This window comes from Zea mays, chromosome 7 (assembly GCF_902167145.1).
Source record: "Zea mays cultivar B73 chromosome 7, Zm-B73-REFERENCE-NAM-5.0, whole genome shotgun sequence".
In the NCBI taxonomy this organism is placed as follows: domain Eukaryota; kingdom Viridiplantae; phylum Streptophyta; class Magnoliopsida; order Poales; family Poaceae; genus Zea; species Zea mays.
The window spans coordinates 180,893,520-180,908,795 of record NC_050102.1 but is presented as its reverse complement, the minus strand read 5'-3'; the positions used below and the strand labels follow the sequence as shown (position 1 = coordinate 180,908,795).

General features: G+C 44.2%; 1 protein-coding gene across 1 annotated transcript in view; it reads left to right on the top strand.

Annotated features, from left to right (window-relative positions):
* The window catches only part of LOC100279763 (uncharacterized), a 43,351-nt gene extending 28,882 nt beyond the window's left edge, over positions 1–14,469 (top strand). Inside the window, exons 20-26 of the mRNA NM_001152721.2 lie at positions 12,830–13,022; positions 13,103–13,180; positions 13,264–13,365; positions 13,467–13,541; positions 13,689–13,784; positions 13,860–13,909; positions 13,997–14,469. Of these exons, the coding sequence (NP_001146193.2) occupies positions 12,830–13,022; positions 13,103–13,180; positions 13,264–13,365; positions 13,467–13,541; positions 13,689–13,784; positions 13,860–13,909; positions 13,997–14,084 (682 nt within the window). The 3' untranslated portion in view covers positions 14,085–14,469. The remainder of the gene's footprint in view (positions 1–12,829; positions 13,023–13,102; positions 13,181–13,263; positions 13,366–13,466; positions 13,542–13,688; positions 13,785–13,859; positions 13,910–13,996) is intronic.
* The last annotated feature ends 807 nt before the right edge of the window (positions 14,470–15,276 follow it).

The window sequence follows — 15,276 nt, the reverse complement described above, 5'->3', positions numbered from 1 at the left end:
TGGGAGACAACAGAGTAAAACTGCGTAGGCTTTCCCAAAATCTGTTGTTTGTTCTTTCTAGTTTCCCCTTTTCTTCCATCTTTGCGGCTATTTTGCTGTTTTCCTTCTTGGTCTTGTGGTGGAGGGTGGTCTGAAGCCTGAGGAGGTTAAGGATGTGCGCTTCAACGCCTGGGATGAAACTGTGACATTCTGCTTGCACCGAACAATTGTAATAACTGTTGTGGTTACTGTAGTTAATTAGCGATAATTCTACTCTTTCTGTTAACCAGTTGGTTAAAGCTGTATCCAGCTGGCTAAACAATCAGGGTCACGCGTAAGGGCCTCTAGCTAAGTTAGGTGGTCAACATAGTTTTCAAGATGTCGCCTAGGTGGTCCGGCGAGGTAAGGCGTCCACCTCGCCTTGCTCTGGTACTTAAGGTGGGTGGGAGAGAGGCTGCAGCACGGCGGCTGGGGCTGCAGAGGGCGGTGCGGCGGCATGGTGGCTGCTGCAGATGGCGGTGCGGCGCCAGCAGCACAGGATAGAGGCTCTGGGAGAGGGGAAGAAGCGGGGAGAGAGGGAGGCGGCTGGGAGAGGGAGAGGGCTGGGAGAGAGGGAGGCGACTGCAACTGGGAGAGAGGGAGAGGGCTTAACCTAATTTTAATGGGCAGCTGGGCTAATTTGTAGACTGGCTGGGCTGACACTTTCTCAAATTTCAATATTTTTTCTATTTTTAAATATATTTAAGGCCTCGCCTCACACTTTACCGCTTAAAAGGTAAAAAAGGGGCCTTAAAAACTATGCCCCTCAGGTACTGAGTTCGACTCCCTTGGGAGCAAATTTCGGGCTAGAGTAAAAAATCCCCTCGTTTGTCTCACGCCAAAGCATAGGTCTAAGGCCTGATCCCCGGTTGCGGTCGTTCTCACATATGGGCTACGGTGCCTCTGTGTATGGGTGGGATAGGGGTTTTCTCGTTCTGCGTGAGATCTTCTTAGGGTGTGTTTGGTTCAGCTTCCTGAACCAGATTCGAGTTCTTATACAATCGAGGTCATGTAACTGCAATCATAATGGGGACATCATGTGAGCGATTGTCAAATATTCTTTCTTACATCCTCTTCTAGCTTAGTATACCACCCTTGTCCCTTCTAAAATTCTTCAGTAAAATGTCAGATTTTGTGAGTCTAGATAGGTGGATCGCCACGCCTTGCCTTACTTTAATAACACTGAATATTGATTGATTTATGTTGACACTGACACCCATTTTAGTTGATAAACTTTGGTTGCGGAATAATTTGGTGGGTATATACCTAGCTGGAAGGCACAAATGGTGCACGGGTGAAGGGTCGAGATGGTGGACTAGAGGGGGTAAATAGTCCTTTCGAAAAACTTGAACCTTCAGGCGCAATGGAATTAAGCTTATCAGTCTAGCTAAGACTATACCCCCACTATTTATTTCTAGCACCTTATAAAGATATTAGTAAAACAACTAAGGTATCGGTCTGGGTCGAGCTCAACAACAACAACAACAACAACAACAAAGCCTTTTTGTCCCAAGCACGTTGGGGTAGGCTAGAGATGAAACCCCATATGAAAACCTCAGAGCTCAACCCCCAAAGAAAAAAAGGGAAACAAAGGCAAAGGAGAACCGAAAAACGACAAAACGGGGAAACACATAAAAGAGATAAAACCCACAAGAACCAGCAAGATCTAAATGGGCACAAGAAAAGGTCAAACGATTAAAGAGGAAAAGCGAAACTATAAATCAAGGTTCTGGCACGTGAATTGCACACTTCCACCCCTTCCTATCCACGGCGAGCTCTTTATCAATATTCCACTCCTTCAGGTCCCTCTTCACAGCCTCTGTCCATGTCAAGGTTGGTCGACCTCTACCTCTCTTCACATTCTCGGGACGCCTAATTATTCCGATATGCACTGGTGCCTCCTCAGATCTTCGTTGGATATGTCCAAACCATCTCAAACGATGTTGCATAAGCTTCTCCTCAATTGGTGCCACTCCTACCCTCTCTCGTATATCATCATTCCGGACTCGGTCTCTCCTTGTGTGGCCACATATCCAGCGCAACATACGCATCTCTGCCACGCATAGTTGTTGGACATGTCGTCTTTTAGTGGGCCAACATTCTGCTCCATACAACATAGCCGGCCGGATTGCTGTCCTGTAGAATTTGCCTTTTAGTTTGTGTGGCACCCGGGGGTCGCATAAGACACCCGCCGCTTGCCGCCACTTCAACCATCCAGCTTTAATTCTATGACTAACATCCTCATCGATGTCTCCATCCTTCTGAAGCATTGATCCTAAGTAACGAAAAGTGTCTTTTTTGGGTACCACTTGCCCATCAAGACTAACATCGCCATCTTCATACCCCATGGCACTGAAATCACACTTCATATACTCCGTTTTAGACCTACTAAGCCTAAAACCTTTTGCTTCCAACGTCTGCCTCCACAATTCCAACTTTTGTGAAACACCACTCCTACTCTCCTCAATAAGTACCACATCATCGGCAAAAAGCATACACCACGGTATATCTCCTTGTATGTCCCTTGTGACCTCATCTATTACCAAAGCGAAAAGATAAGGGCTCAAAGCCGACCCTTGATGTAGTCCTATGTTAATTGGAAAGTCATCGGTGTCCCCATCACTTGTTCGGACACTTGTCACAACATTAGTGTACATATCTTTAATAAGATTAATGTACTTTGTTGCTACTTTGTGTTTTTCCAAGGCCCACCACATTACACTCCTAGGTACTTTGTCATAAGCCTTCTCCAAGTCTATAAAGACCATATGCAGGTCTTTCTTTTGTTCTCTGAATCTCTCCATAAGTTGTCTTAGTAGGAAAATGGCCTCCATAGTTGATCTCCCGGGCATGAAACCAAACTGATTTTGGGTCACGCACGTCATCTTTCGCAGGCGGTGTTCAATGACTCTCTCCCATAGCTTCATTGTATGGCTCATGAGCTTAATTCCACGGTAATTAGTACAACTTTGAACATCTCCTTTGTTCTTGAAGATTGGTACTAATGTACTCCGCCGCCACTCGTCGGGCATTCTGTTTGTCCGAAAGATGGTGTTGAAAAGCTTAGTCAGCCATACTATCGCTATGTCTCCAAGGCATCTCCATACCTCGATAGGGATACCATCAGGGCCCATCGCCTTTCCTACCTTCATCCTTTTTAGCGCCTCCTTAACTTCATATTCTTGTATCCTTCGTACAAAACCCCTGTTGTTGTCATCGAATGGTTCGTCCAATTCTATTGTAGAACTCTCATTCCCTCCATTGAACAATTTGTTGAAGTACTCCTTCCATCTGTTCTTGATCTCTTCATTCTTCACTAATAGTTGGTTTGCTTCATCCTTGATGCATTTGACTTGGTTGACATCCCTTGTCTTCCTTTCACGAATCTTGGCCATCCTATAGATATCCTTTTCTCCCTGCTTTGTGTCCAACCGTTGATAAAGGTTGTCAAAGGCTTGACCCCGGGCTCTACTAACCGCTCGCTTTGCAGACTTCTTCGCTATCCTATACTTCTCTATGTTTTCCGCACACTTGTCATGATGTAAGCGTTTGTAGCAATCTTTCTTCTCCTTGATAGCCTTTTGGACATCTTCGTTCCACCACCAAGTGTCTTTAACTTCCTTTCTGTTTCCTTGACTCAACCCAAACTCTTCTGAAGCTATCTTTCGGATGCACACCGCCATCTTCCTCCACATGATATTTGTGTCTCCCTCTTCTGCCCAAGGGCCCTCCTCGATAATTCTCTCCTTGAAAGTTTGGGCCACATCCCCTTTAAGCTTCCACCACTTTGTTCTAGTGACCTTGTTATGCTTATTCCGTTGTAAACGAATCTTAAAACGGAAGTCAGCAACGACAAGCTTATGTTGGGATACCACACACTCTCCAGGTATAACCTTGCAATCTAAGCAGGCATGCCTACACATACTAGTGAGCAAAGCACACAAATCCTAAGCACATCAACACTATTTAACTTAGCAAAGCTACACAAGCTAGACTAGTGGGTATACAACTTAACTATACAAGTTACGTAAAGCTATTAAGCTACACAAGTTTACAAGCACAAGAGAATAACTATGTTACTACACAAGTAAATTAGTTACAAGAACAACACTAATCATTACGTCAAATATGGATAAGTATGAACAAGCTAGTGTTAGGAAGTTGCAAAACAATGAGAGGACACAAGTTGACACGATTTTTCTCTCGAGGTTTGGTTGCAACCACCTACTCTTCATTGAGGCAAGCTCAAGGTTGCCACCAATCATCTTGCTAGTGGTGACCCACAAGTCACTCTTTCATGTGGAGTGCTCACATCTGAGCTCTAGCACTTGATCCAGCAGAACAACTTGACACTCTTCTCACCTCGCTCTACTAGAGTTGATTTCCGTGTCTCTCGCGAGGTGAGCATGGTACCCCTCACAATGCCTTCTCTAGAGCCACGCACAACTTCACGCGGGCTTCCACGGAGCCACAACCTCCAAGCCATCTAGGAAGTGACAACCTCTAACAGTAACAAGCATCATCGTCTTGCAACACGCCACTCGATGCAATGCACTAAGATCGCTCTCGTGCGCTATCCGATGTGTTCTCTATCAGTCATATGTGAGTAGAGGGCCAAGGCTAAACACTTGGACAACACATCTCCAATGTGCTATCATTTCATATTTTTCAGGCTTTATTTCGAGCTCTCTACACACCCAGCCATGGGCAGCCAACATCTCTATTTTGTAGCCCCAAAGGCTAACTTGTCATTGCTGCCCTAGCTAGGCATAGTGCGCGACCGTCCGACGGTTCGGCGCTTGTACTGTTGGACCAATGTCCATAGTCCGACGCCCTCTGATCGTGCCACTTGTACTAGCTGCTTGATTCTAGACGTTATTGGCTAACGACTATATGTGCTTCCATTCGACACATCTGGTCTGACGATCGTCCAAACCATCACTCCATTGTCTGATGTCTCGTAGAAAACTCCCCAAGAACTCCTAGGTCCCATTGGACTGGTCTGGCGCACCTTGTCGGACCATAGTTTAGGGTTCGACGCCTCTGCATCTCACCCTGATAAGTGGGTCCTCTAGTGAATAGTGTCAGGATTCGGTCCGACGTTGTCCACACTTCGATCGTCGGACCATAACCTTTCGGTCCGACGCCTCGTATGAGACCACGATCTTCCACTGACAAGCAGGCCCACACTAAGTCTGCTTGGAGTGCACCTGACGCTATGGTTAGTCGTCGGACTATGTCCATTGGATGGTTCAACGCTACTGTTAATAGGGTACAATACTTCTATTTCCTCCTCTTTCTCAAATGTGCTAACTCCGAAGTGTTCCACCAACTTTGTGCAAGTTAGTCTTTCACAAACATTTTCAAAGGGTTTTCACTCTCTTCTCTCCATGCCACTCGATCTAAATATGTCTTATGTTAGATCTCACAAGTTGCATTAGATGACCAAAATTGTCCCTCTTAATAGTACAATCATGTATCCTAAACCCGGTCAAGCTCTTCTATACACAACCTTTGACCAGTGAAATTAAATGTCCTGCAAGTCATACATTTTTTTTTTCGAATACGCAGGAGGGCTGCGTATCATTAAATTAAAGTAGAGGGAAAAAGGGCCTGTGGCCCGGGACAAACAGAACACACACAACACAAACACACACTCTAAACACAAACACACACTCACCCTTACAAAGCACACACCACACAGACACATACGACACCCCAACACTCCCGTCTTTTAGTAGGCTATAAGACTTTCCTTTCTCTATCCAGGGTCAAAAAGAGAGAGCAAGTTCTTGGCTCCAGCAGAAACCCACAATCTCATCTCATCTTTAAATCCATCCTCTAAGGTATTAAGGCAGGGTCGAGCTCCTTCAAAAACACACCTGTTTCGCTGCTTCCAAATACTCCAAGCCCCAAGGATTATCATACTATTAAACCCCTTTTTTTTGCTCTTAGGAATCTTGGTTGAAGCCTTTCTCCACCATTCAGCAAAAACTGAATCTCTTCTCTTAGGACCCACAGAAGAGAGACCAATGGGGGTTAAAATATTATGCCAAAACTGTCTTGTGAAGACGCAATTAGATAGAATATGCTGCACAGTTTCGTCTTCCTGGTCACATAGAACACAAAATTCAGGATGCTGAAGTCCCCTTTTTTTAAGTCTGTCCGCTGTCCAACATTTGTTATTTATGGCCAGCCAAACAAAGGTCTTACACTTAGGCGCTGCCCAGCTCTTCCAAATTCTTTTCCAGGGCTCAAAGGATTCTGCTCCAATGAATAAAGCTTTATAGGCAGATTTGGAGGTGTACAGACCATCGTTGCTAAATATCCACACATGCTGATCATTTGAATTTTGAAGCTGAAAAGATTCAATTACCTCCCATAATTGTAGATATTGCTCAATCTCAGCTAGGGAGAGATTCCTCTGGATATCTTGAACCCAGAAATGAGAGGTGAGGGCCTGCTGCACAGTCCTTACTTTTTTAAACTTCATCGGAACTGCAGCAGCAATAAGGGGAGCTATATCCACAATAGAATACCCATGAATCCACTTATCTTTCCAAAATAAAGTTGAAATACCATTACCAATGGTGGTAGTCACTGCTATCTGAAATAAAGCCCGGGCCTGGGAAGATATTTTAAGATCCAGGCCACTCCAAGGCTTCGAAGGAGCAGTTTTTTGTAGCCAAAGCCATCGCAATTGTAGGGCCCAGTTCATCTTTTGGAGATTAGGAATTCCAAGGCCCCCTAAATCAAGAGGCCGAGAGATTTTATCCCAAGCTACAAGGCAATTACCTCCTCTAGCCTCCTTTCTTCCTTTCCACAAGAAGTTCCGTTGAATTTTATCAATGGCTTTGATAACCCATTTAGGAGCATTAAGAGCAATAAATAAGTAAACTGGGATGGCAGAGAGGACAGATTTGATAAGAGTGATTCTTCCCGCAAGATTTAAAAGCTCAGCCTTCCATCCTGGAAGCTTGGCAGCAATTTTATCTATCCAGTGAGCGAGATCCCCAGCACAAAGTTTTTTGCAGCTTAGAGGGAGACCAAGATAGGTTGTGGGAAAATTTTTTGAGGCACATCCCAAGGTCTGAACAGCCAGCGCAGTCCTCTCAGTATTGCACTGGATTGGGTAGGAGAAACTTTTTTGCAAGTTAGTATGAAGACCTGAGGCAACACCAAAACACCTCAAAATTTCTCTGACTACCACAAAGTCCCCAGAAACTGGTTTTACAAACACAGCAACATCATCTGCAAACAATGAAACCCTTTGGCTAATGTTTCTGCCAGCAAGGGGGTGTAATAAACCACACTCATCTGCCCTGATGAATAGGCTATTAAGAACATCCATGACTAGGATGAATAAAAGGGGAGATAAAGGATCACCTTGTCTCAACCCACGCTTGAGATTTATAGGCTGTCCAGGCACTCCATTGACAAGAACTTGAGTGGAAGATGTCCATAGCAGGTTCAAAATCAGATTGCACCAACCCTGCCCAAAACCTAAGTGTCGAAGAATTTCCAGCAGAAATGCCCAATGCACTGAGTCAAAGGCCTTTTTAATGTCCAGCTTCAAGAAAATTGCAGGGATTTTTTTCTGGTGCAACATCTTGGCAGTTTGACTAACCATAATAAAGTTATCATGAATACATCTTCCCCGAATGAAGGCACTTTGATTTGTGCTAACCATTTTATCCAGCTCAGGAGCTAACCTGTTAGCTAGAATTTTAGTGAGAAGTTTCGCAAAACTGTGAACTAGGCTGATTGGTCTAAAATCACCCGGATGAATAGCCTCAACATGCTTTGGAATGAGAGTAATATATGCTGAATTCAACAAATCGAGCCTTCCAAGAGATCCTTGCTGGAGGAATAAGACTGCAGCCAGTAGGTCCCATTTGATTATGTCCCAACAACATTTATAAAAACGCCCTGTGTACCCGTCAGGTCCAGGGGCTTTATCATTAGGAAGACTTAAAACAGCAGAATTGATTTCCTCCAAAGAAATGGGATTATCAAAATGTGAGAGCTCCAAATTGCCTTTGTGAAAATTAGCAAGGTTAAGACTAAAATTTCGCTCAGACGCTTTACCAATCAGATCCTTATAAAACTGAAACATAGCCTGCTGTTTAGCCTCTTGAGAAGTAACAAGATTCTCGTCGACCATCAGTTTATGAATAAAGTTCTTCTTTTTCCTGAACCTGGCGTGCGCATGAAAGAAAGCCGTATTGGCATCTCCAGATTTGATAAATTTCACTCTAGACCTTAATCTAGCAATGGTTCTTTCCAAAGAAGAAAGATGCAGACATAATAATTTTAATTTTTTCCGCAACCACTCTTCAGCCGTCCACAAGGATCTGCTGTCTTGGGCAATTTCCAGAAGATGTAGAGTCATCTTGGCCAAAGCAAGTTGAGTAGAAACATTACCCACAGATTTTTGGCTCCAGGATTGCAGGTCCTTTGCAAGTCTCTTAAATTTAAGGGATAATCTCTGCATGGGACAAGCAGCCAAAATAGAAGCATTCCAGGAACCAGCCACCACCTCCTGAAAACCTTGTATCTTGGGCCAAAAACTCTCAAAATGAAAACGCTTCTTTCCCTTAAAGGTCTCATTAAGCCTTAGGATCAGAGGACAGTGATCAGACATATTAGAGGCAGAACTCTGCAGAGAACAATCAGGAAATAAGTCCTCCCAATCAGAAGTGTAGAATACTCTGTCCAGCTTGACTAATGTAGGAACATCTCTTTGATTTGACCAGGTGAATCTTCTTCCAGTGAGAGGCAACTCCTTGAGGGAGTGATTATTAATCCAAATATTTAAACTGTCCATAAGAGTTCTATTGATATTTGAATTACTCTTGTCATCAGCGCATCTGATCATATTGAAGTCCCCTGCGATCACCCAGGGGCCAGGACAACTGGTTCTGACCAGAGAAAGCTCCTCTAAAAAAGCCAATTTCTCCTCATCTCTATGGGGTCCGTAGACACCCGAGAACCACCAAGCGGTGCTGTTTTCTTTCATAAAACGGACTGACACTGAATGGTCATGAATTTTGGAGTCTATAGCAGAAATGAGCCCTCTACGCCAGGCTACCAAAATACCTCCTCTAGTACCACTAGAAGGTAAGAAAACAAAATCCCCAAACTCTGAGCCAAGACAGGAAGCAACATCCCAGTGAGAGATAGAATTCAGCTTGGTTTCTTGAATACATACAATAGTAGGCATCACACAGTTTATTAATGATCTGAGAGTATCCCTGCGATGAGGGTCATTCAAACCCCTCACATTCCAAACCAGTATAGCAAAATTATTCATTGAGAGATAGAATACGACCATGTGGGGTAATCCACATTACGAGGCTTGCAGCAGCCCATCAGCTGGACAAACGAGGAACTCCTCATCAGGGATCTCCCATCGGAACAAGGTAGCTAAAGCCTTTATCTGACTGACGGAAAGAGGCTTATCAAATTCTCTAGCGCAGCGATCTAGATCATCCGCAGAAACAGGAGCCTCTCCATTTTTCAACCCCAGCTTCAAACAAATAGTGTGAGCCGTTGAGTTCACCCTAAGGGGAGGAAGTTTGGCTACACGTCTTGATCTTCTTGGCACGAAGTTGGGCGGGATAGACTTTCTGGCTTTAAGCTTTGGAGATGAAGGAACCGGCAACACATTTGTGAGGGGCTTTACGATCTTGTTAATGAATGTCATAGCCACCTCCTCCACTGAAGTTATACGACTTTGCTTGGGGAGTTTTCTTCGAGAATACACTTGCAAGATCTTGCAAGGCTGCTGGACCAGGGTAGGAGATGGCCACATAAAGTCCAAAGAGCAGTGAAGGTTATCATTCTGCTCAAAAGACAAATCATCAGAATCCACTGAGATCTGAGAACCGACTGTGTCCAGAAGAGCCAATCCACCATTATGAGCAGGTTCAGACACCATAAGAGCAGAAGTCAAAGAGTCATGAGCTTCTTCAATCTCTGACAGCACCAACGAGTCATCCATTATTGAATCTGCACAAGATGGCGCCAAAACAGCAGGCACCAAAGCAGAAAACAGGGAGCCAGAACTAGAAACCTCCCACAAGGTAGCAGAGTAACGAAATCTCTCCACCCTAGGCGTCATCCAACTAAAATCCGAAGTCATTAATAGCACTGTCTGATTAAACATACGGGCCAGGGCATTAACTGCCGCCGCCCCACCCAAAACGTCCGAATTAAAACATGCAAGGGTGGACGCCAAAGCAGCCGCCCTCCAGACATAACCCGAGGAGCCATTCATCAATGAATCAGAGATAAAGGGACTAACCCCAGGCGCCGTCAGCTCAGCTTCCGAAGCAATCGGGAGAGCGAGGCTATCAACTGGGCCGCCCTTAACAGAGTACCAGAGGTCATTAACTGACGTCACAACCGAGATACCCTCATTAAAGCATGCATGCGGGGGCGCCAAAGCAGCAGACAAACTGCCAGGACCCGAAGAGCCAATCATTAATGAAGCAGATATCAAGGGTCCCATCCCAGGCGCCATCAGCTCAGCGTCCAAAACAATTGGGAGAGCGAGGCTATCAACTGGGCCGCCTTTATCAGCACTAATAGAAACTCGCGGACCAAGGCGAGACTTAACCGAAGCACGAACAGTCAAGTCATGGAAACCGAACCGTCTCTTCCGCTGAACAATATCTCGATCATCATCAGACTGATCCGGCAATGGTGGATGAGAAAGGATTGTCTCACGAACCAGCCGATCATCCAAACATGAAGCCAAAACGGAGATAGGATATACCAGTGATCGGGGATACGACGAATCCACCTCAAAAGCCACAGGTGGTTCCTCAACATGCAGATCAACAATTGAAGGCAATAATGTCGGTACAGGGCACCATGCACGAAGCTTGAAAATAGCCCTGTTGTTGTCCTCAAAAGAACTTGGAAGGATCTCATGAATCATACAAAGACCAAATAGAAGACTCTCCACTGTTTCAATCCTCCAAAGATGGGCAGGAATTCCATGAAGCTCTAATTCCATAAGCTGAGGTAAGGCTCCACCCCCTGAGGCCAAAGCATGACGAGACCAGCGCTTGATGTTCAGCCGGAGGGGGGGGACAAACAGAGAATGCCCACCAGAAAGCACACGATCCGCTAGCTCGACACTTGAAAAGTGAACAATGAAGTTGTTTGACGCCACCATGCGTAAGTCGAGCGCATCAGCCTCAAGGTTGAAACTTGAGATGAGCGCATCCAAGACATCCGTCGCGCAGAAAGAGCCCTCTAAAGCAATAACCGAGACAAGTAAAGCACGCCGAAGCTCTTCTTCAGCCTGAGAAATGCTCCTGGAGCGCTTGATGAAACACACCTGACGGACGGAGGCAGTGGCAGGAGCAGGGACAGGCGGCGATGAGGAAGAGGTGGGAGGATCATCATGACCACTGCCCCTCCGAGAACTCCTCTTCCTCGGACCACGACGAGTACGCCTCCTTCCTCTGCCATCAGAAATTCCATCGACGAGACGCGCAGAATCCTCCATTCTGCACCCAATGACCTTCACGGGAGATGTCCCCTGGGAGACCGGACGCCACACTTGGGTACGACGATGACGAAGCGTCTCTGTCCTCCGGCGCGGGCACACGTGAGCACGGTGCCCAGGCAGCCGGCAACAGAAACACCGCACTTGATGATGACAAACGGCAACTCGATGAGATGGCGAGAGGCAATTAAAGCACTTTCCCCTCAGATCAATGGGCATCGAAATAGGGAGGGGCTTAGAATGGGAGGAGCCCCGCCGACGAGCACGACGGCCAAGAACTTGCACCCAGCCATCACCATCCTCCCGGCCAGAAGAAGGGAGAACAGAGCTTGTAGAAGATACCAGAACGTCCTTGTACGAAGCTTGCAGTTTGAAAGGCCTCTGGGGTACGTCAGAGGAGTATCCACCGTCTTCACTCCAGCGCTGCGACTTGGACCGACCAGCAGGGATGGAAGCAGGAGAATCAACCGGTGCCTGGAGAGAAAGGGATGTGGACGCCGGGTCCAGGATAGACGTCGGCGTGGGGTTGTGGAGGGCTGAGGCACCGGGGGGAGAGAGGAAAGGAAGGGGCGGGAGGGGAGGGCTACTGGTGGGCATTATGGCTACGTAGTTCTCCTACCTGCAAGTCATACATTTGACTTGTGCATTCCATTTCATCTCCTCCAATGGCGATGCTACACAAGCATCCAACTTTGCTTGCTCTTAATGGTTCATCTATTGCAATTTTGCTTGCTCTTCATCGTTGCTTTGGTCTATCGGCGCCAAGTCTAGCGCCTTGCCCTTCATGCTTGAAACTGGTACATCGTAGCCAAGTCTTGTCTCCTCATCTTTACCACCTAGCCACATGACACCATGTCATGCCTTATATGTAATAAGCTCCTTTCACGGTTAGTTGAGCATCTTCAACACGTGTAAGCTATTTTCTCCTTTATGGCTAGAGTTGGTCACACTAGTGTATCTGTGGACTAAACCTCCCTGCATTTTAACATAAATGTGTATTAGTCCACCTAAATTGTCACTCCATTACCAAACCCAAACAAATACCTTTCAACGGGGCAACTTGGAGAAAACTGCACGCTACAGACCTCGGCAAAAAAACTAATAAAATTAAATTTAGCTTAAGTGAAGAACAATTATTGCAAGTCGCTATCCATTTTGTACTACTAAAATCATATTGTTGTTGCATGAATTTTCTGTCCATTTAGTAGAATTTGCTATTCATTTTGTACTACTATTTTTTTGTTGTTGTTGCATGAGTTTGTAACACTTATGGTTATCGATGAACTTCAGGCTTGGGGAATCATTCATAAGTCCACCAACCACTTCAGAGAGCATAAATCATAGCCATGGTCGACATGCCCGCTCATCTAGTGCAATTCCAAAAAGTCTCGCGTCTCTGGCTAATGAGTACAGAAGGTTAGCTGTTGATTGTGTCAGAGTATTGAGATTGGAAATGCAGCTAGAGGCGATATACCACATGCAGGTAGTGGCACTACAGTTCCATTTGGCATCACTCTGTTAGATGTATTGTGTAAAAAAAATCAATCGATATAATTCGTACAGGAAATGACCAAAAGAGAATACGTCGAAGATCAAGATGCTGAAGATCCTGATGACTTTATTATCTCCCTTACAACTCAGGTACGCGACCAATAAATGTTTCTTTTTATTTTAGCTGCCAACATATTGAATTAATGGTAAACTTGTTCTTCCAATGTAAACAGATTGCACGACGGGATGAAGAAATGGCTCCTTATATCACGGAATCAGAAAGGAATTACATATTTGGTGGGATTTCCAGTGTTGCTGCTAATGCATCAATAAAGGTTTGTTTTTATTTTAGCTGCAGTCTTGAGTTCTTGGTTGCAAGGCCTACACTGTAAATTGAGATACCCTACTTACGTTTTTTATTTGTATGTTTTTCCAGGCACTTGCTCAAATGAAGTCAATAAACTTGTTAGGAGTCCAGCAAATATGCAGGAATTCGATAGCTCTGGAACAGGTGAGGTTTTTATATGACAGCATCATATAAACATTATATTTTCTGTATTATGCTTTTTTCTGTCTGTGTCTGCTGTTCGTCACAACTTTATGACAGTAAAAGGCAGACCTATATATGTAGTCACTCATGCAAATGAAATCTCTGCAGGCTCTTGCAGCCATACCTTCAATAGATAGTGAAGCAGTCCAACAGCGATTGGATCGCGTTCGAACGTTCTATGAGTTGTTAAATTTGCCTTTTGAGGTACATGTCACTTAGTTTATGGTAACAATCCAAGTCTTTCGATGTTTTTTATTTACACTACTGCTATGTTTGCAGTCTTTGCTTGGATTCATCGCAGAACATGAATATTTGTTTTCTGCTAAAGAGTAAGCCTGACAAACATTTTTCACATAACCACATCATTGTTTATAGTTGAACTGTATTCATCTGGGTTCAAAATGTTCATTCCGCAGATACCTGAGTGTTCTAAAGGTCAATGTGCCGGGTAGAGAAATACCTGCGGATGCTGAACGACGCATCTCACAGATTTTGGGTCACTAGATCTAATCAGACACAATGGTGCTATTTTTGACTGGTTATGCCTTATGTGGGCTTTGGCTACCAAATGGTTCTCCACCTGTTTCCATGGCGGTGTTTGTGTAGATTTAGCTGGTTTTTGCTATTTAGTAATTTTGTTTCCTTTTGTATTTCACGTGATATATTCTTTTGTATGTCTTATCAGTTATCATTGATTGTAAATTTGTAGTGTTCCGGATAAAATTTTCATTATTGATTATTGTAAATGTGTTATCTGTCTGGATGCGATATTTAATAAGCTCATCAGATTCAGTGTCCTGTATGGTGCACAGACGAGTTGCCAGTCATGAACTTTTCAGTCTTGTAAAATTGGGAAATTTATTGGGAATGGTTGAACAAGTGGAACGCCATAAAAATGTGACAGTGAAGTATGCACTACACTATGATGTTTGGTTTACGAAATGTAAGGTAAATAGCAATAGTAATAATTCACATCCGAGTATCAGTGGTAATAAGTTTGTATAGTCCGGTATCAATTTCTAGTGTGGTATCTGATTATGGTTGGATTTAAATAAATATGATTTAACGTTATTAGTTATCCATTACGTTATAAATATATGACACCAATGTGGCAAAATGGAGAGTTAGCATCAGGCCTTTCAGGGTGATATGGATTGTGTTGGCGACTTGTTATTGTTTCCTGATCTGATTTCTCTTTTCGCTTCAGGGTTTTTTTAGGAAATTTTTTTACAGTGAATCTAATAATGCTTACCTTGTGTTATAATGATAGTCAGTTTAGGAAGTAGGTAACAGGTATCTGGATTTGCACTAGAAATTTTCTCGTCCCCTACCCAATCAAAATTTCTCACTGCACAACAATTTTTGAGGCTTCAAATTAAATCTCTCCCGTATGGGTACTGCTTGTCCTGTCAAAGCCTAGGCAGTCTGACATTCAAATTCATGGATCCAGAATCGTTCTTTCCACGGATGGTACGTGGGACTAGGGCTGGACTGAGCTTGGCTTGGCTCACCCATTTAACGTGTAAGCACATTTGACTCGCGAACTATACCTTCATAAATAATATTACAATGAATTAATAGTTTAAAAATGTGAAATATAAAATTATCACCCAACATTACAAGTAATTCAAAATCTAAATTATTATATATCTAAATTAAAGGCAAAGGAACGAGATAGCTATCTATAAAACTATCC